Below are 19,838 nucleotides of genomic sequence, written 5' to 3'. Positions count from 1 at the left end.
TGCATTGCTGTTGCTGTTGCTGCTGCTGTTTTTCCATCTCTTTTGAGTGGGATTTTAACGCGCAGTTTATGACGCTGCTGCTGCTGCAAGGACACTCGCTGTGACCTTCCTGCCGTTGCTGTCATGTGCAAAAAATGTCATCCACTTGTAGTTTGAGAGCATTCTTGTGCCTACCATTTGTAATCCTTTTGCTTTCCCTCTCTCTCTCTCCGTCTCGTTGCTTGCCGCAAACAAAAAGGTACCTCATGGGCGACGATAATCCCATAATGGCGCCCAACAAACTGGATCTCTGCGATGACATGGATCAGCCGATGTCGCATTACTTCATCAACTCGTCGCACAACACTTATCTCACGGGACACCAGCTGACGGGCAAGTCCTCGGTGGAGATATACAGGCAGTGCCTGCTCGCTGGCTGCAGGTGAGTGCCGCCTGCTGACTCGCTCTGACTCCCTCTGACCCGCTCTGACTCGCCTGACTCCCTGACCCGCTCTGACGCATGCCGTTGCTGGTCCAGCTGGCCCTGACCTTCAAAGGGAGACACAAAGAGAAGGAGTAAGAGGGAAAGAGAGGAACACTCTCACTCACTCGCTCTTTCTGTCTTGCTTTCTGTGACATGTGTGGGTGTGTGTGTGTGTGTGTGTGTGTGTGTGTGTGTGTGTGTGTGTGTGTGTGTGTGTCAGATGCACTCTTCACGCGCTGCGTTTTCCACTTCCGCTTGAACGGAAATGGCTGCTCGCACTCCTTCTACTCCCAGTCCTTCTACTCCCACTCCTCCTTCTCCCTCTGCTCCTCCCACTCCTTCGACTCCTCCTTCTCCTCCTTCTTCTGCTGATGGCGATGATGCACACACATCACAAAATTCATTCAGCCAGAAGTTGTTACTCTTCTGCCGCTGCCGCTGCTGCTGCTGCTGCACTTGTCACTTTTTATGTGGGCGTGTCTGTGAAGGAAATTGTCATTTACTTTTATACCTCACTTAAATAAAGCTTTCCCCCCCCCTTTTACCAACCCCTTTTCACCCCCTTTAAACGCTTTTTGCCCCGCAGATGCGTGGAGCTCGACTTTTGGAATGGACGCACCGAGGAGCCCGTCATTGTGCACGGCTACACGTTTGTGCCCGAGATCTTTGCCAAGGACGTGCTGGAGGCCATCGCAGAGAGTGCATTTAAGACATCCGAATACCCTGTGATACTGAGCTTTGAGAATCACTGCAATCCCAGGCAGCAGGTGAGCAAGGGAAGCAGGTTGGCAAGTGGGGTAGCTAAGTAGGGGGGTAGTAGGGAAATCAAAGAAAGAAAATTAATTTAAGAGCAGAAGCGGAGAAGAAAACCTGCAAAGAAAAGGTGAAAGGCGAAAAGTTACCTGTCCTAAAACAACAACAACAACAGCAAACAGCAACAAAGGGGGAGAGGGGGTGAATGTTTGACCGTCTTCGTGTCCCGTGTCCCTCGTCACTCATCAGCCTAATCCATCATTCGGCAGTAAGACAAACAGCTGTAGGAAAAGGCCCCTTGCCACACATGAGGGAGTCCTGGCAACTTCAGGTAGCAGGGCCAGCCAGCAGCGAATCTCAGAAGCCACTCGAAAGGTAATTGCTCGCTGCTTAAGCTTCACTCCACTCCACACCACTCCACTCCACGCCTCCTGCTGCGCCCCTACACTCGAGAGATAATAACAAAGGCAAACTTTTTACGGCCCTGTGGAGAGCAGAAGGCAAGGAGGCAGGGAATAGTGGGGCTGCGGATAAACTTTAACCATTAAAAGTAGTAATATAAACTAAACTTCCCACTGGGAGGCACAGGCACGAGCCACGAGTCCTGCCACGTGCCAGCAAGCAAACTTACAAGCCGCAACATATTACAGGTAGCAGATAGCAGGCAGCAGATAGCAGGCAGGAAGCAGGCAGCATGTTGCAAGTAGCAGCCAGTGGGGCTGCATAATGGCTGCACTGGGAGCGCGAGGCTAACTGCCAGTTATCAGTTAGTTAACAGACTTAACTTCTGCCCCTTCCCCCGCCTTTCTTTTTGACAGGCAAAAATCGCCAACTATTGCCGCGAAATCTTTGGCGATATGCTGCTGGATAAGCCGCTCGATTCGCATCCCTTGGAGCCGAACATGGACCTGCCGCCGCCGGCGGCCCTGCGTCGCAAGATCATCATCAAGAACAAGAAGAAGCATCACCATCATCATCACCACCATCACCACAAGAAGCCCTCGCAGGCGGCGGGCACACCGGCAGCCAGCAACAAACTGATGACCGCCAATTCAGGTGAGTGTCGTGCCCCACACACAACTCTTTCTTTACCTCTCTCTCTCTCTGTCTCTGAATTTCTGTGGCGAATGTGTGGCTAGAGTTTCCGTTTGCCTGCTTGCCTGCCACATATGTTACGGCAGCGCAGCACATGGCCAGAGCACAGAACTTCCCTTCCTGCCTGCCTGCCTGCCATTCCGCTTTTCTTTCAGAGTTCTCATGTTTCCATTGCTCCATGAAAAATGCAAATGAGCTCCGCAAACGCAAACGCACAGCAGCTGCTGCTGCTGCTTGCTGCTTGCTGAGGGTTTTTATTCTCGACAAACTTTACAGCAAACAGAGAGAGCGGGAGAGTGGGACACAGAGAGCGGGAGCGAGTCTGTGGCAGTGTGAGTGATGGGGCATATCAATTCTGATGAAATGTTCGCCAGAGATGCAGAAATGAAAGTGGGAATGCCCAGCAAAAGAATCGAAGGAATCGAACCCCCAAGAGCCTAGAATTTATGCCTTCAGAGACAATCTACCAGGGATATAAATGGGATATACATCTCATCCTACAATCATTAGCATCGTAGCACATGATTTCATCATAATGCAATGTCTTGGCCGCCTGAGAGAGTACCCCTGATGCAGCAGAATCGGGATACCAGAGCACATCAAATAAAAGGCTTTCCACAACGAGTGGATTGGTTTACCAAGTGCAACACCTGTCTTAGTGAATGAATGGAGTCCCTCAAGGCAGGGTATCTGTAGCTGCTGAAAGAGCATTCGCCCCTACGCCAGCAAAAGTGCAAATTCCACTCCAATTTCATGGCTAAAAGTGTTGATTTTCCTTTACTTTATCTGAGTATCGAACTGCTTGCTCTTCACCAGTGGAGCGGCCCCCTTTGGAAAGTGTAATGGAACTTTTTTATGCACTGGCCATCGGTGCAGGAGATGCAGGAGATGCCTGCCAGTGGCAGTGGCAGTGGCACTCCTAATGAATGCATTTCCAATCCAATTTCATGGCAGAATGTATCCATTTTTGCTCAAGCATCGAACCCCATGCACCTCTTCAAAAGGGGACATAGCCACCCCCCCAAGGACTCATTTTATTATAATTCTGTTTATGCATTTGCTGCCAGGCCACTTCCGCCTGCCCGCCTCGTGCTGCCTCGTGCTGCCTCGTGCTTCCTGTGTGAATGAGGTCCTGGCGGGAACATTTGCATGCACAGCTGCACCATTTGCACAGGAGCCCAGGACATTTGTCGCCATTTTGCTGTGGGACCACACCCACTCCGCGCACTCCGCACTCCGCGCACTCCCCACTCCACACAGCAACAGACACACGTACCTCCCATCCTTGCCCCACCCCCAATTGGCCCGGCTGACATTTTAGCTCATGAATTGCAAAAAGCCAATTTATAAATGCAAATGACTTTTGCCCCCACGGCTGCTGCCGCTGCTGGTGCTGCTGCTGCTGCTGCAGTGTGCGGCACGATCCCAGCGCTGAGGGATCCCTGGATCCCAGCTCAGCCATTTCCATAGAATTTTCCCACCCACTGCTCCCACTGCTGACTCCCCTTTGCCACCCCCTTTGCCGTTCTGTTCTATAATATGATTTATATGTATTTTTCCATTTTTTTTTATTATATTCCATTAAGGCGAAACTGTTTTTTAAAAGCATTTCGCGTTTATTTTTCGCGTTCATAACTTAATTTTGCAAACGAAATACAGAAAAAAAAAAAAAAGCAGGAAAGGGAAGCCGGAAAATTTCCATAAAATTCATTCAATTTATAATCCCTTTTTTGCTGGCACATTTTCACAGTGGATGCGGCGGCCAAGGCAGCATCTGCCGCAGCGGCGGCGCAACAAGTGGCAGCAGCAGCCGCCGCCCACGAGGAGGGTGCTGGAGCTGGAGCAGCCGTACGCGCCGCCAATGGTGACATTTCGACAGGAACCGGAGGACATGCACCGCCATTGCAAGTGAGTACAAGGAGGAGGCGAAGGAGAGGAGGGTGTATATATGATAGGGGGAATGTATGTATAAATAATACATGTATTAGTGTGGGGGCGTGGCGGGGTGGCGTGACTGTAATTGCATTTAATGACACACATTGTGGCGCCGCCTATTCCCCCTGTTGACTCGGCTGATTTGTAGTTACATTTGTTTTCATTTCTCATTTCTCATTCCCCCTGTCGATGACGATGATGATGAGCATTGTCATCGCTGGCACTCTGTTTGCATTCCGATCCGAGTGTGTGTTGGCATACGCAATAATAAATTCAACTGATGACAGAAAGTACACCAAAGCAGCCTGACAGCACGAAGATTAGATACCCTCTGACCCATGGCAGTTTAGGGCATAAAGTCTGCCATTTGCTGCATTCCATTAGAGTACAAACATCCAATGCTAATCCTGTTCCGTGCTGCACTGCGAGGGCTACAAAAAGGAGTCTGATAATAATAGGAAGAGCAGTGAAAAGTTTGCTAAATGCATGGAATATTTACAGTGTATGTGGCTGTGGCTGTGGCTGCGGATGACCAACGGCACCACCACAATCAGCGAACTGTTAGCCATGGAAAGTGGTTAAATGACACACGATAGGAGGACACACCACACCACACACACACAGAGTGAACAAACTGCAACGGCCAGGAACAACATTCACATTTGCACTAATCAAAATTGTAGCCCCCAGGGGCGCCAGCCCTTTTTTTCCTCCTAAACTAATTTTAGTGCACGAAAAACTTTTGGGGGGCTTTCGGGGCAGCTTTGCAGCTTATGCCCCCAGCATTATGCATTTTAATTTGATTTCACAGTTTTTGCCATTAGCTTGGAATTAATATTTATGATTTTTTTTGGGGGGGGAACAGAGCCCCCTGTTTAATGTGCGTTGCATAATACATGGCGGAGGGAGCCGCTACAGCAATTTGCAAGTCTGCGCTAATGGAATCGGATGTGCCACATGCCACATGCAACACAGGGGCTGCCTGGGGGGGGGGTGTGGCAGGGAAGGGCTGCATTTCGGGCTCATTAGTCAGGCCACTGCTGTGGGATACGACGAGTGCATGGCATCCGGGATCAGGGGGATCAGAGGGATCAGAGGGATTGAACTCTTTGCTTGGACGACACAAAGCACATTTATCCCTCACTCCGTTCGGCCGTTCGGCTGTCAGGGCATTGTGGGGCTTTTATAAATCGATTCGATGGATGATTCGCAATGGAGGGGGCAGGAACACAGACCCACCTTACCCCTTACCCATACCCAGTGCCCCCAGCAAACAATGACAGCATGCATTGTGCAAAGCAGAACAGAGCAGAACAGAACAGAACAGGAAACACAATCTGCGCCATTTTCTTGTCTTGCATTCGCATTATCCTGCCAGAGCAGGGCAGGGGGCACGAGGGGAGGGGGTACAGCAGAAGGATCTGTGACAGCGATAACAACACACACAACATAATAATGGGTCTCATATTCCATCTGTGGGGTACCCCGTTTCTGCTGCATTTTCCAACATTTTCCATTTACCATTCGCCCTGTGTGACATGCAATTTAATAGTTTCGCGTACGTGACCGCCCCAGCCTGCAGGCTGCAGGGCAAACAAAAGGATTAGCCTGTACCCAGATCGCTCATATCTCTCATATCTCTCAACTCTGTCTCTCAACTCTGTCTATCTCCCCTTTAGCAAATACGCCAGAGCTCCAAGGACAGCACTGGGTCCTCGGACTCGGACAGCTCCTCGGACGATGAATCCCTGCCCAATACCACACCCAATCCACCCAGCGGCAACGAACCGCCGCCGGAGAAGGCCCAAAAGGAAACGGAAGCCGGAGCGGAGATCTCAGCGCTGGTCAACTATGTGCAGCCCATACACTTCAGCTCCTTTGAGAATGCAGAAAGTGAGTACTGGCCCTGGCTCCATTACAGTCCCTGCTTTAATGATCTGCCCCCTTTTCGTAGAGAAAAATCGCTGCTACGAGATGTCCTCGTTCGATGAGAAGCAGGCCACAACGCTGCTGAAGGAGCGGCCCATTGAGTTCGTCAACTACAACAAGCATCAGCTGTCGAGGGTCTATCCCGCGGGCACGCGCTTCGACAGCTCCAACTTCATGCCGCAGCTGTTCTGGAACGCGGGCTGCCAGCTGGTGGCGCTCAACTTCCAGACCCTCGACCTGGCCATGCAGCTCAATCTGGGCATCTTCGAGTACAATGCCCGATCGGGCTATCTGCTGAAGCCGGAGTTTATGCGTCGCTCCGATCGACGGCTGGATCCCTTCGCCGAGAGCACCGTGGATGGCATCATTGCGGGCACCGTCTCGATACAAGTGCTGTCCGGCCAATTTCTCACGGACAAGCGGGTGAACACGTTCGTGGAGGTGGAAATGTACGGCCTGCCGGCGGACACAGTGCGCAAGCGGTTCCGCACCAAGACGGTGCGCGACAACGGCATGAATCCCGTGTACGATGAGGATCCGTTCGTCTTCAAGAAGGTGGTGCTGCCGGAGCTGGCCAGCATACGGATAGCCGCCTACGAGGAGGGTGGCAAGCTGATCGGCCATCGGGTGCTGCCAGTGATTGGCCTCTGTCCGGGGTATCGGCACGTCAATCTCCGCTCGGAGGTGGGCCAGCCGATCGCCCTGGCCTCGCTCTTCCTGTGCGTGGTGGTCAAGGACTATGTGCCGCACGGCCTCTCCGATTTCGCCGAGGCCCTGGCCAATCCCATCAAGTACCAGAGCGAGCGCGAGAAGCGCGACATGCAGCTGTCGGTGCTCACGGACGAGACCGATGCATTGGTCAGCGCCGACGAAGATCTCTCCAAGTCGTGTGAGTAGAGTTCATTGTGTTGTTCCACTGTAGCTGTAGAAAGTACTCGGTAGTAGTAGTAGCAGCTGTAGCCACTGGATCTCCCATTGCACCGCCCACCGAGTTGAGAGATTTTAATTTACTTTCTTTTCTTTCTACTTTTCTTTTTTGTAACGTTTCATGTAACTTTCGGTTAAAAACTTTTGGATTTTGGATTTGGTTAAACCACAACAACAACACGACCACCAACACCACGCACCACCCAACCCCACCAACACCACCCAACACCACCCAACACCACCCAACACCACCCACACCACCCCAAATCCCAAACCACGCACACACAAACCGGTTGACGGACACACCCAACCCGCCCCACGCCCTCCTGTAACTCTCTCACTCTCTCTCTGCACACCCACCCTGCTCGATTCTCTGTCTGATCCTCCAGTCGTTTTCGTCCAAGTAGGTGGCCAGAAGAAGGAGCTGCGTCCGGTGGAGTCGCTAGCCACCTCGCCCAAGCACAGGGCGAGCATCTCTGCGGCGGCTGCCTGGAGCGTGGAGCCGCCCACGGACCGCACCGATGGCGGCGGCGGCGGCGGCGGTGGCGTGGGCCGTGGCGCGGGCGATGACAGCGAATGCATTGTGGCGCCCAGCAGCATGCAGCATCAGCACTCGCTGGACCAGTCGGTGAACACCTCGATCAGGCAGGTGGAGTCGTCGCAGTTCGATGTGGAGCCCGTGGTGGCGGAGCCGCTGGAGAAGCTGCTCGACCACAAGTCCGTCAAGGAGAAGCGCCTGGAGATGGAGAAGAAGCTGGAGTCGCTGCGCAAGAAGCACGACAAGGAGAAGCTCAAGATAGCCGGCCAGAAGAGCAGTCCGCTCGAGGGCAAGAAGCCCAAGTTTGCCATCACCAACAAGCTGGTGAAGCGGCTCAGCAACAAGAGTCTGTAAGTGTGCGGCGGGATTCGCTGTGGGGTGTTGGGTGCCACTGCCAGACGACGCCGTTGAAATTAGTAATTGTCTCTCTCCGAACAGCGAACCGGGCGTCGAGATACCCGCCTGCCCCCTCGATCTGGGCGACAGCAGCGAGGAGAGCGCTGGCGGCGCCGATGCTGGCGAGGAGCTGGCCGGCGGCAGCAGCAGCCTGGAGGGCAGCACCCAGGAGTCGCGCCTGCGCAGCGCCTGTCGCGAGTACACGGCCCAGTACCGTGAGCTGCAGGAGAAGTATCACGAGGCCATATACACGGCCGCCGAGAAGGTGCTGAAGACCTCCCAGACCGGGCAGATGAAGCAGCTGAAGGCCTCCCTGGACAAGGTCACCGGCGAGGTGATGCACCAGCTGCAGGAGGCGCGCCGCAACGAGGTCAAGAATCTGGCCACAGTGCACAGGGATCGCGACGAGCTGGTCAGGTGGGTAGCCGTAGCCGTAGCCTCTAGGGTCTCCCCACCGTCTGAATTTATTCCACTGATGTTGTCTGTCTCCTGTTTCTTCCAGAATGAAGCGCGAGGTGGCCAGCTCTGTGGTGGAGCGAGGAGTGGCCGAGCGTGTGCGTCTGAAGCAGACGTTCGACAGGCGCACGGACGACCTGCAGAAACAGCACGACTCAGTGCGCAATGCCCTGGCCGAGCACCGCTCCAAGGTGGGTGCACAGCCATGCATATCCCTGCCGTTCATTCTCTAAGGTTTTCTCTGCCCTTTGCACAGGCTCGTCAAATACTCGACAAGGATGCAGAATCTCGCAGCTGCGTCTCCAACAACGGCTTCCTGGTGCTCTTCCATGGACCGCATCATCATGGCTGCTCGGGCTCCGGCTCCGGCTCGTCGGCCATTTCGGGCAATAATCTCACACTGAATCTGGATGCCGGAGCTGCGGGCGGACACTCGGCCGTATCGCCGGCCAGGTCGCATCACAGCATTGCAGCGGCCACGGAGATGAAGACGTAAGCGCTCCCATTGAGTGCTCTTGAAAGTGGTTCTTTATTCTTTATTCTTTAGTTTTTAGTTTGTCGGTCTTCAGTATTCGCGACAGAAAATAGAAAACAAAAAGTCTTCGTAGTTCTTAAGCTAAACAAAAACTGAAAACCCTTTTGTTCGACGGGAACTCAACCTCGACTCGACTAGATCTTAGGGGCATCTAAATCCTAAGCCTAAAACCGTGCAAAGGCAACGCCAGAAATCGCTTCTTTTCATACTGAACAAACTAGAATGTAACGCTCTCGCATGTACGATGTATTTGTAGTTAATGTATCTATATATATATATCTGTATCTGTACACTGTATACTGTAACTATCGGTCTATATCTAGTGCATGGATGGACGGACCTGACGTGAAGCCGAGAGCCGTACGGTTTCTTCCTACTCGAACTTCGCCGAAACTCTGAGTGTCCAAGTGTTAAGCAAGAACAGCAAGAAAAACGTAACAGAATCTAAGTATAATTTATTTGTGGTCAAGCAGCAGCAGACTAGGGCGATGCAGGGGGATGATCCATGGGGATAGAACGGAGGACACTGGGTCTGCGGGGGCAGGGGGGAACTGCATCGCGTCTGCTAGTGCTCCATCTGGAGATTTTTCTAAATGCTAAATGTGGTTGTGTGTATTACTCTTTTACATCAGTTTTAATTAATCTAATTTATACGATTAGTTTAAGCTCGTTCGGCCCGCACAATTTCCATGCACCATGGGTGGATTGTGGAATGAATCTCTGCAGCGGCAAGCACAAAGTCTAAGCCAACAATTTAGTCAATTATATTATTTTTTATTCGGTCGGTTGGTTGCTATTTATTGATTAATGATTGTTTTTCCACCCTCAGTCACTATGCTTACGTTCATTTTTTTAGTTGATAGAAAAACTCCAATAAAATTCTCTATCGAATTGTTTTAAACATTTAACGGTTTTTTTTTTTTTGAATTTAGTTAATTTTTATAAACATTATTCTTCTAACGCACACGCATACACATTAAACACACACAGACGACGCACAACCTACAACACCAAAAAAAAAATACAAAAACCAAAAAAAAGATATATACAAAATATATATACCAAAGGAACAACAAAGCCTCAAGACAATCAAACAATAAAATATGCAAAATTTACGAGTATATTTAACCTTTATTGTAGACCAGAACAGATCAGATCAGATCAGAGCCAAAACCAGACACCAGATCTTCTCGGTAAACTCGGAACACCAATCAAAAAAGTGAAACCAAAAAGCGACAAAATGCAATGAAAAACTATTGGAATCAAAAACAAATGAAAAACTTACCCAAGCTGCCTTGTAACGAAATCCAAAATTCAGCATACATACCCCGTACCCGTACCCGTACCCATACCCGTACCCGCACACATACCAATACCCAACCTCCCCAAAAAAGATACGATACCAAAGTAAACACATAATTCTTAGCGAAACACTATGAGATAAATCAAAAACAAAGTTGAAAGTACATTTCACTGGACGGCAGAACCACCTTAGATGTTGTAATTTCCCATTTTACCCAAGAATCGACTATCAAGAATCTTTAACCAGCAACCTGGATTGAGAGAGAGAGATCTATCTATCTGTTTCTCTCTCTCTCTCTCTGGAAGTCTCTCTAAATGTGTCTCTCCCAAATTGATGTTGTAATTGAATTTAAATGTGTGTGTCGTAGTTTTTTCATAGTAAGATTCCACAAGATACTTATGTATATCCTCCCCCCCCCCATAGCAAGCAAGCAATAACCAAGAGAATTGGTATAAAGCCACAGATATGTGTATCTGTGTATCATCTATGTATGTGTGTTCTTCGATATTATGGCATCGATATCGGTGTTGGTGTTGGTGTTGTCTATCGTCTATCGTTATCTACTCTCAATCGGTGTCTATCGTGTGCGCAAACACAGATATGTATCTATCTATCTATCTATCTATCAACATATGTAATTAAATAATTGGCTCGATTAATCCAATACAGCAAGCAGCAATATAGCAGCAGTAAATACTAAATACTCGTATAGTAGAATTACAAGAAAACTAAGCAGCAAATTCGAAATAGTTTTGGTGTTGTACTACGTGTAAGCATTATACTCCTTCAACTGTATCTGCGCATCTGTAATCGTTCGTATCTGTGTGCTGTCGATGTTGTTCGCCTACCGTTATCGTTATCGTTATCCGTATCCGTATCCTTATCGTTGTTGTTGTTGTAGTTGCTTTATTAAACGTTGCAGATTAATCTTTATCTTTTGCATGCGCGCCCAAAACACCGCACACCCCACCCACAACCCAGACGAAACGAAGCCCCAACCCCCAACCCACACTTCTTCAATGACAAGGCTTTAATCAATGTTTGTTGTTCGTGTGTGTGTTTGTTTGTTTGTTAAACTAAGTTATGGATAAAGAGCATTAAACGTAAAAAAAACCTAAACATAAACATTATACGAAAATGAGATTTAAATTGAAAAGCAAAAATCGGTGTTAAACACCAAGAAAAACTGATAAACAGGAGACAGAATACAAGAGAGAGGAAGGACGAAGAAACTGCATGAGGGGAAAAAATATATGAAATTAGAATGGAAAAGAAATGAAAAGAAAAACCCAATTTAGGCCCTAAATAGCAAATGGAAATTTTTGGACAGCGCAACGGACGAATTTGTTGTTGCCTAACAAACTTAAACTTAAACTAGTTAAATAAATGTTTAGACACCCTAGCGTTATATATAACAAATATACATACATACAGACTCGTACATACAGATGTACAGACGTGTGTATGGAGGAACCGAACCCCATTGTTGCAATAATATTGCCAAGGCACTTATAAGACGTTTACCGAAAACCAATCTCTCTTGATGTTAGCAAGAATTTAATATAGTATTCACCCAAAGACCCCAAAAAGGATATCATTCCATATAACCAATATATGTATTTTCATTCAAAAGAAAACGCTCTGTGCCCAGCACTCAGTACCAGGACCAGATCGGCCGAGCAATGAGCCCAAAGCAACTCTTTCAGCGGTCAAAAACCAAACCAAACGCGATTTTAGGTTGATCTGATTAAGCAGTTTTTTTCCCATCACAAAAAGGCATGCCAAATATATACTTGGTTGTAGATCACAGGAAGGCAGCCATACACATCCGATCTGGGCGTGGCACGCCTTCTCGTGATCCGGAAAATATCCTCGATCGCTTGAGACCAGATTGACATTTGATAAACCTTTCGATGTTGGCGCTATAGCTCGAGCAAAATGGGGCCAGATCCGCGAAGGTTATACTTTTCCAAACTTTTAAAGATTCCAATTGTCGATCGGTTTGAAAGCATTTCTAAAAATAATACTTGATCAGGCGAAATGTACAAGAGAAGCACAGGCACAGGGCGTCAAAAAATTAAATAAAAATCTGTAAATTCTTAACTCAATGCAATTAAAGCAAGTCAGTGTTTCCAATGGAGTTCATTCGTTCAAAAAACAATGAATAATGTCAAAAGCATAAAAGCAATTAACTTAATCCACATTGTTGTTGTGATCTGCAGAAAACTACAAAATAAACGTTAAACCAAGAGAAAATATCAACCCTTGAATTGAGTTTTGTTTAAAACATGATTTAAACGTTTCTTTATTTCTAGGATATTATTCAAAAAAATTGACAAACTTACAAACTAAATGTTATTGTACATGTGATATAAAAGAATCTCTCAGATTAATGGCGAATTTGGGAGCTACTAAGACAATCACACAACCGATTTTAAATCGAAACGAGACAGTACAAGGTCTTGATCTAAATGCTTAACAATAACGAAATGAAGAGGATCAGGTAACATAAAAGCATAAAACTTATACATAGAATTAGCTAAGGCACCAATCGGCAACAACAGTTACATCGTGGGTCACATTCAGGTCACAACATCTGCACGAAACAGAGGCTCAGCAGGGAGCCCACCGCCATGCCGACACTGAGAGCAGCAGCCATAATGGAGGACGCCAACTCTTTCTCGTGCTGCTTGACGCTCCTGTAAAGTAAACAAAAAAAAAACAAATGATTAGTACACTGGGGAACAGAACAGAGCAGAATATTCTGGGGAGCATATGCAATGGGGCAAAATTATCATTATAGCTTCTGCAGTGTAGAATGCAGCTACGCCGAGTGCTGGTCCGATAGCATGGCAGTCAAGGCTGCATTTTTGCATTACAAACGTGCGCCAAGCATATGGAAATTTTCATTTTGAATGAATAAACGGCATTAATTACGACCGACAGATAGGCGAAGCTTGCAATACTTATGGCAACTGCTGCAGATCTTCTGCTATGACTGTTGAATATCTTTACGCAAAGTAGGAGTAGGATTACCAACCTGGGCGCCATGATGAGCAGTATATTAGTTAAATACCCGTTGGACAAGGCAAACACAATCATCATTGCGATGAATGAGTAATCGTGCTCCACCAGAGTAGGCATAAAGTTGTGCTCGTTGGTGTTGGAGCACAAGAAGAACGGAATAAAGGCCACGCGCACTACGGTCAGCAGCAGCGAGGTTTGCTCATTGCTGGGACGCTCCAGCCAGCCAGCCAGGAGCCGTCCAAAGTAGTCGCCGCAGTTGAAGAACAGATAGTTGACCACAGGCATGTAGTAAACATCTGAAAGGAATCAGTTTTAGGACACAATCCGAGGGAGAGATTTTGCTACATACCCGTCCATGTGGTGTGGCTGTCAGAGTGCTCCGACTGCATCAGCACAGTCACCGCTGGATAGACGGACAGCGTGGTCGTGTAGAGCAGTGCTATGCAGACGGCGTGTAGATATATTTTAGTCATAACTTTCCGCATAATCGGCTCAAGAGGCACGCCCTCCGTCTCCTCGCTACGGCTGTGCGAGGGTATCGCGCTTATCACCTTGTACTTGTCGCCGCCGTCCAGATAATACTTGAAGAACGGCTTCTGCACCAAGATCACGTAACAGACAATGCAGAGCAGTATGAGCACGCCACCCACAATGAAGAAGATGAAGGCCGTCGTGTTAGGGCCCGTGTCAAAAGCTAGCACCAGGATGAAGGCCAGAGCGGTGAGTATACCGCCCAAGGCCTGTCCACTGACCACGGCAGTCATGAACTCTGAGGGGAACAGGCCGGCGATGCCGTACAGGGCGCCCGAAATGGTGGCCGCAGCGGCTGTACCAAAAGAGATGTAAATTAACCATAAATATGAAACGTGCTGTGGCTCCACTCACAGTTCAGTAGGACCACAATGATCAGTGTGATCAGGAAGAACTGCTCCTGCCAGGCATCCGTGTTGACCTCCACAAAGCCCGTCGTCACGCCAAACAGAACGAGAATGCACCACAGCGTGCCCAGCATTTTGACCCTAAGTGAGATCCGATTGCCATAAATGGCGTTGAGCAGCAGGAAGGTAGTGCCAGCGATGGTGGCCGTGAGAGCCAAATCACAGGTGAAGCTCTTCTGCAGCGGCGTGAGCTCCTCGTCCGGATCAGTGTCATTGAGCGTGGTATTGCGGAATTTGTACTTCCAATACTGCGAAAGGAGGAAGGGAAGGGGAGGTGAAAAGGAACGAGTTAGCATATTTTCGCATAAGCCAGGGCTGCGGGGGGTGACTCAACCCCATAATTAGCGCAAAACAAAGAAAAAATCATGACGATAGCCACAACAACAACAACAGCAGCAACAGTCGTAAAAATAACAATGCCAAAGCCGATAAGCGCGCCTTAGGCGTCGACGCTGGCGACAACGCCAGCGGCGGAGTTACGCTTGTCCCACATGCAGGTTCGAAGTGCAGTCGCACTCAGGGTACAATGCGGGCGGAAATATTCCATGGTGGCGTACTCACATCTTCCGCTGTCACAAAGAAGTTCCACGGTGTCAGCGTTCCAATTCCAAGCAGGTAGAAGACCACGTAGGTATAGAGCTTTCCCGATGTGGGCTCATTCGACACAAGGACCACTTCGTCCTCCGGGCGCTCCAGCAGGCAGCGTTCGTCCGCCATGTCGTAGTCCTGACCATGGGGTCGAAAGGCGGGAACGAAACTTCCCTCGCCACCAAGAATCTCCTCATCGTCCTGCTCCGCGCTTTCAATGAGGCGCTCCTCGTCATCGTTTCGTTGCATTTGGGTCTCTGACTGGCCCTGAGCTGGCTTCTATTGTTCTGCTGTGCTGTTGACTTGCACTCAGAATCGAATTCATTCATGCAATTAAACGCCTCGAACCGCAGCAGCACATAAACAGCTGTTGCGTCTCATCGAGTGGTGTAGTGTTGCAATAATTCCTGTATGTGTTTGTTCTTGTATTTTATTGCTGATAGTGTTATCATGTAGTGCAGATAGTCGGTAGGGTAGTGTAGCGAGGCGGAGGAAACTAGATTTAAAAAAATGTAAATAAAAATTACGCGTTTACGATTAGTGTGACCGTGGATTTTTCGATCAAATATACCGCCTGACCCTAAGCACTAACACTAACCATACAGTATATATGTATGTAGATGTACCAGTTCATACAACGAAAGTGACGCAGCCGAGTTTTCAGCGTACGGTCCCAGGTCTTAGGCTCTGGCACCGATCGCGTTCGGCTCTGTTCGGCTCGACTGACCGCGATCGGCTCATGACGATATATATATATAAAAATTTTGGTGGATTTGCATAGTTTATCCTTAGAGCAGACTATAGGTCTATTTAATTATTCTGTGCGGCTACTTTAAGTGGATGATTTTTTCGAGAAAAATATAAAAAATAATCATTATTTACGGTCCCTGGTATAAATAAATGTAAAAATGTAATAAAAATTTAAGAAAACCAAAGAAATGTTTTTATTGCTCACTGACAAAAGCTGACTGACATGACACGAAAAATTATAATTGCTCGCTGACAAAAGCTGACTGATATGAAAGGAAAAAAGTATATGCTCGCTGACAGAAGCTGACTGATATGAAACGACTTTATATTTTCTCGCTGACAAAAGCTGACTGATATGAAACGAAAAATTTTAATTGCTCGCTGTCAAAAGCTGACCGATATGAAACTAAAAATTCTAATTGCTCGCTGACAAAAGCTGACTGATATGAAACGAAAAATTCAAATTGCTCACTGACAAAAGCTGACTGATAGGAAACGAAAAATTCTACTTGCTCGCTGACAAAAGCTGACTGATATGAAACTAAAAATCAAAATTGCTCACTGACAAAAGCTGACTGATAGGAAACGAATAAATTCTACTTGCTTGCTGACAAAAGCTGACTGATATGAAACGAAATATTCTAATTGCTCACTGACAAAAGCTGACTGATATGAAACGAAAATATTCTAATTGCTCGCTGACAAAAGCTGACTGATATGAAACGAAATATTCTAATTGCTCGCTGACAAAAGCTGACTGCTATGAAACGAAATATTCTAATTGCTCGCTGACAAAAGCTGACTGATATGAAACGAAATATTCGAATTGCTCGCTGACAAAAGCTGACTGATACGAAACGAATAATTATAGGAAAACAGGAACACGACGAGACCTACCATCAGAAGCATGCGGCACGCCTCAACTTCTCCGCCATGGATCCCTCGCTGGCCGACCCGTCTGTTTTCTGGGCAAAACCGTACATGGTTTTTGAACATGGTAACGACACGGTCACTACACATTTTCTACAGGTTTTTTACATCCACCAGCTCTGTTAACACCTAATCCCCACGAGTTGGCAGCCCAGTGCCCGCAAATGTATTGATTTTGAAAATTAATTTATTCTTTGGGGCATTTTACGACCTGCCGCTGCTTGCTTTGGCAGTTTAATTGTGTTTTATATGCGGAACAAGGAAATTACCAGCAGAGCAGAAACTGCAAATCGTAATTTAATTGCCAGACGCAGCAAATAACAACAAAAACAGCGATAGAAACAGCCAGAAACGAGCTGATGATGAATGAACGCAATTTGTATTTAATCAATAAGCACGCCCCGCAGTGTTTTAAATCAGCGCACAGCTTCGTTTTACGGCTTAGCGCCAGTCGCAGGATGCGATGGCCCATAGCCCCCCACCAACCCAAAAGCCTCTTTTCGAAGTTGGGAAATTTTAATTGGATTTGCATTCGCGATCGTCGAAAAACGATCCCCGCCCCCCCTGGCACAGAACGGAACCCGTTTACACATACTGCTCCACCTCCTGCCGCTCCCCCCGCTGCCCACCACTCTGGACTGGACATAAATTTATTTTTAATTTACTTATGCGCGAATTTCCGAGCTGTGCCCCGAGGTTGTTTGATTTGCGAATTAAACTGCCTGCAAAAAAGGGCCGCGTCTCGCAGGGACTGGACTGGACTCGTTAGCGCTCGACAGGCACAGGAGGAGGATCTGAATGGGATGCATGAGGATATAGAATATGCAGCAGTTCGATTGTCATCGCACAGGCAAATTAGATTAGTTCATAATGATCGGAGGGGCGAGAGACATGTAGGGGAGTCACCCAGGGAGAGGCGTGTCATCTCATTAATTCCATGAAAATGTTCTTCCTCCCGGGCTAACCGTTCCCCAAATCAATCTCCTCAAGTCTCCTGTCGCTGCCCCCCCGCTGCAGGCCACACACTCAGCCCGCTATCGCTGGCAGAGCCGCACAGTGCCAGCATCAAGGCTGAAGCTACAGCCTGGCTGGCAATTTAAAAATCACATTAAATTAGTCAGCAAGAAATCACCGCAACGAAACCATCAACAAATCATCTCAAATTAAATTCATTCAGAGAGCGAACCACAGAGAAGAAGATGAAGACGAAGAAGAAGAAGTGGATGAGTAGCCCAGCCAGGCCAGAGCAAGAGCAGGCCTGTGCTTGAGCAACTCATCTCCCATTCATGCCAACGGGTAGCGCACTCCATTCTCTACTCTACTCTACTCCACTACTAACCGCAGTCTTGGCAATTAATAAAAATGTAAATTCAATTAAATTTATATGACAGCCAGCTGTCAGAAGAGCTCAAATTAAAAATTACTAACAAGACCTGTTCAGCATCCACTCGCCAGCACTCCCAGCTCCCAGCTCTACTCCCTCCCATCCGCAGCACATCCGATCTGTGGCCGAGTGAGCTACTTGACGAAAAGGCCCCGGGTGCAGGCCACGCTTAATTAAAAATCCAACAACTCCAGCTTCAGCTTTAGCCTCAGCTTCAGCTCCAAATGGAGATGATGGAGATTGGGCAGCTGCTCCCCTCCACTCTCGCCAGTCTTGGGCAATTCTCATTTGCCGGACTTCAATTTGAGTGACGTCCGCTGACCACCCGAGGTGATCGTGGATCTGCTCCCCCCTCTCTTCTTTTTTTTTGTGGGGTAGCCAAGTGGCAGTTGTCTGGAACGCCTGTCAGCCGCCGCCGCCGCCCATTTGGCAGATTCTAAGCCAATTTTGGCCATTCTTTTGGCTCCTTTTCGGCGCATCTCTGACGGGGCAGAACCCCCAACAAGGAGATACTGAGAAGATTTCGCTAATAGCGGAAGCCCAAGGCACAAGGAGAAGGAGTCGCGTCGCAACGAGTGTGCACCGCCTAGTAATTAATAAATTAAAAATGAAAACCAACACGCACATGACAACTAAAGGAGTGGTGGGTACAGGGGGGGTGCGCAGGGTACAGGGGGGGCGGGATTCGAGGGGTAAAATTAGGCGGTACAAAGGATAATCAAATGCTGATTTATGGCAATTTCAGAACGAAACTCTTTGGATCTCTCTCGCTCGCCCTCGCCAGCCACTTCCGGCGTGCCACTCACTCCGAAGCGAACCTTAACGAACGTCAGCTGTGTGAGGTCCTGGTCCTGGCGCTACGATCTGACCCTCATTCAAAGTGTCTGTGTGTGTGTGTGTGTGCAGCTGTATCTGTGTGAAAATTAGTAGCTAATTTGGCTTGTCATCATTATCGTGTGTTGTGCAAACATTTGTTCGTCTCGTCTCGTCTGGTAACTGGTAACTGGTGAGAGTTGGCTGCGACCCAGAGTCAGACAGAGCTCCAACAGTGACTACGAGCATGACTGGGCATGGCCTTTGCTGTAGGTCTGATTCAGCCAGAGGGGGGGGTTCACCCACTGTTCATAGCTTGGATTATTAATTGAATTTCATGGCACTTACATGGCAGCAAAAGGCAAAGGCAAAGAAAGTTTCAACATAGTTTCCCCCTACAGCCAGTAATTAAAACTCAAGTGTGGGCCTGGCCACATTCAAGAAGCTAACAATCTTGTGAACTGTCCAATTAATGGACTGTCTGTCCATTATGCATATTCATGATCTGTCCTGTCCGATCAATAATCGAATCGAGCCCACGCCAGAGCGGCATCATTTAAGGGGCGTGTCGCGGGGCATTAAACGTTGTTCAAAATTATGCAAATCAAAGGCGAGAGACATGTCAGAATGATTAAAGCGCGGATGCTGGCAGCAGCAGCAGCTCTTTTTCCATTGGGGGGGAAAGCGACAAAAGCAGGCAACAAAAGACTTAGGCAACGAACTCGTTTCGGCAGCATCCAATCCATCCACTGCGGAAACAGGGAGAGATCTGAGCCATAAATTGATTCATAATTCGCATTCAAGCGATCAATGCTAATCAAATTAATTAAAAAGTAGCCACAGCCACCGCAGAATTATGCATTATTCGGCATTATGATTAATGAGCCAAAAGTCCGGGACAGGTCTCAGGTCTCAGGTCTCAGGCAATTAGCCAAAGTTTCGCTGCATGATTGTTTGCTAAATATATATTTCGATTTTGATTTCGTTTCCGCCTGCTGGCCTGGCCAAGTTCAATGACAGCACTGAGAAATCCCCAAACGAAAATCAGCCACAAAATTACTCTAATCAAATGTCCGAC

At 48.0% G+C, this 19,838-nt stretch overlaps 2 protein-coding genes across 8 annotated transcripts in view; one reads left to right on the top strand and one right to left on the bottom strand.

Moving 5' to 3' along the window:
• LOC111075015 (1-phosphatidylinositol 4,5-bisphosphate phosphodiesterase classes I and II) overlaps positions 1 to 9,928 on the top strand; it is a 50,823-nt gene extending 40,895 nt beyond the window's left edge. Inside the window, exons 8-18 of one of the 7 annotated variants that reach the window (XM_022368063.2) lie at positions 239 to 421; positions 1,050 to 1,230; positions 2,035 to 2,272; positions 4,062 to 4,219; positions 5,926 to 6,139; positions 6,201 to 7,064; positions 7,510 to 7,990; positions 8,058 to 8,453; positions 8,539 to 8,683; positions 8,749 to 8,984; positions 9,040 to 9,928. In XM_022368063.2, the coding sequence (XP_022223755.2) occupies positions 239 to 421; positions 1,050 to 1,230; positions 2,035 to 2,272; positions 4,062 to 4,219; positions 5,926 to 6,139; positions 6,201 to 7,064; positions 7,510 to 7,990; positions 8,058 to 8,453; positions 8,539 to 8,683; positions 8,749 to 8,984; positions 9,040 to 9,046 (3,103 nt within the window). In that variant the 3' untranslated portion in view covers positions 9,047 to 9,928. Of the gene's footprint in view, positions 1 to 238; positions 422 to 1,049; positions 1,231 to 2,034; positions 2,273 to 4,061; positions 4,220 to 5,925; positions 6,140 to 6,200; positions 7,065 to 7,491; positions 7,991 to 8,057; positions 8,454 to 8,538; positions 8,684 to 8,748 lie in introns of all 7 variants that reach the window. The other 6 variants (XM_022368064.2, XM_022368060.2, XM_022368068.2 and 3 more) reach the window with 6 other exon arrangements.
• Positions 9,929 to 12,605: 2,677 nt separating this feature from the next.
• LOC111075005 (equilibrative nucleoside transporter 1) lies at positions 12,606 to 15,434 on the bottom strand. Its single transcript, XM_022368047.2, has 5 exons — positions 14,857 to 15,434; positions 14,243 to 14,543; positions 13,707 to 14,183; positions 13,371 to 13,653; positions 12,606 to 13,029 (listed from the first exon to the last, which is right to left on the bottom strand). The coding sequence occupies exons 1-5, from the start codon at positions 15,130 to 15,132 to the stop codon at positions 12,918 to 12,920; spliced, it is 1,449 nt and encodes a 482-aa protein (XP_022223739.2). The 5' UTR covers positions 15,133 to 15,434; the 3' UTR covers positions 12,606 to 12,917.
• Between the last annotated feature and the right edge of the window lie 4,404 nt (positions 15,435 to 19,838).

The sequence above is a fragment of the Drosophila obscura genome, unplaced genomic scaffold (assembly GCF_018151105.1).
Source record: "Drosophila obscura isolate BZ-5 IFL unplaced genomic scaffold, ASM1815110v1 contig_37, whole genome shotgun sequence".
NCBI classification, from domain to species: domain Eukaryota; kingdom Metazoa; phylum Arthropoda; class Insecta; order Diptera; family Drosophilidae; genus Drosophila; species Drosophila obscura.
Note: the sequence above shows the minus strand (reverse complement) of the source record. Positions and strands in the feature narration are given on the sequence as shown.

What these genes read in the sequence shown, in the direction of transcription:
- LOC111075005 (XM_022368047.2), bottom strand. Translation starts at nt 15,132, where the DNA reads ATGCAACGAAACGATGACGAGGAGCGCCTCATTGAAAGCGCGGAGCAG. An exon ending in TCTTTGTGACAGCGGAAGAT is followed by an intron (nt 14,544 to 14,856) that starts GTGAGTACGCCA and finishes CTCCTTTCGCAG; the next exon opens with TATTGGAAGTACAAATTCCG. An exon ending in CAGCCACACCACATGGACGG is followed by an intron (nt 13,654 to 13,706) that starts GTATGTAGCAAA and finishes GATTCCTTTCAG; the next exon opens with ATGTTTACTACATGCCTGTG.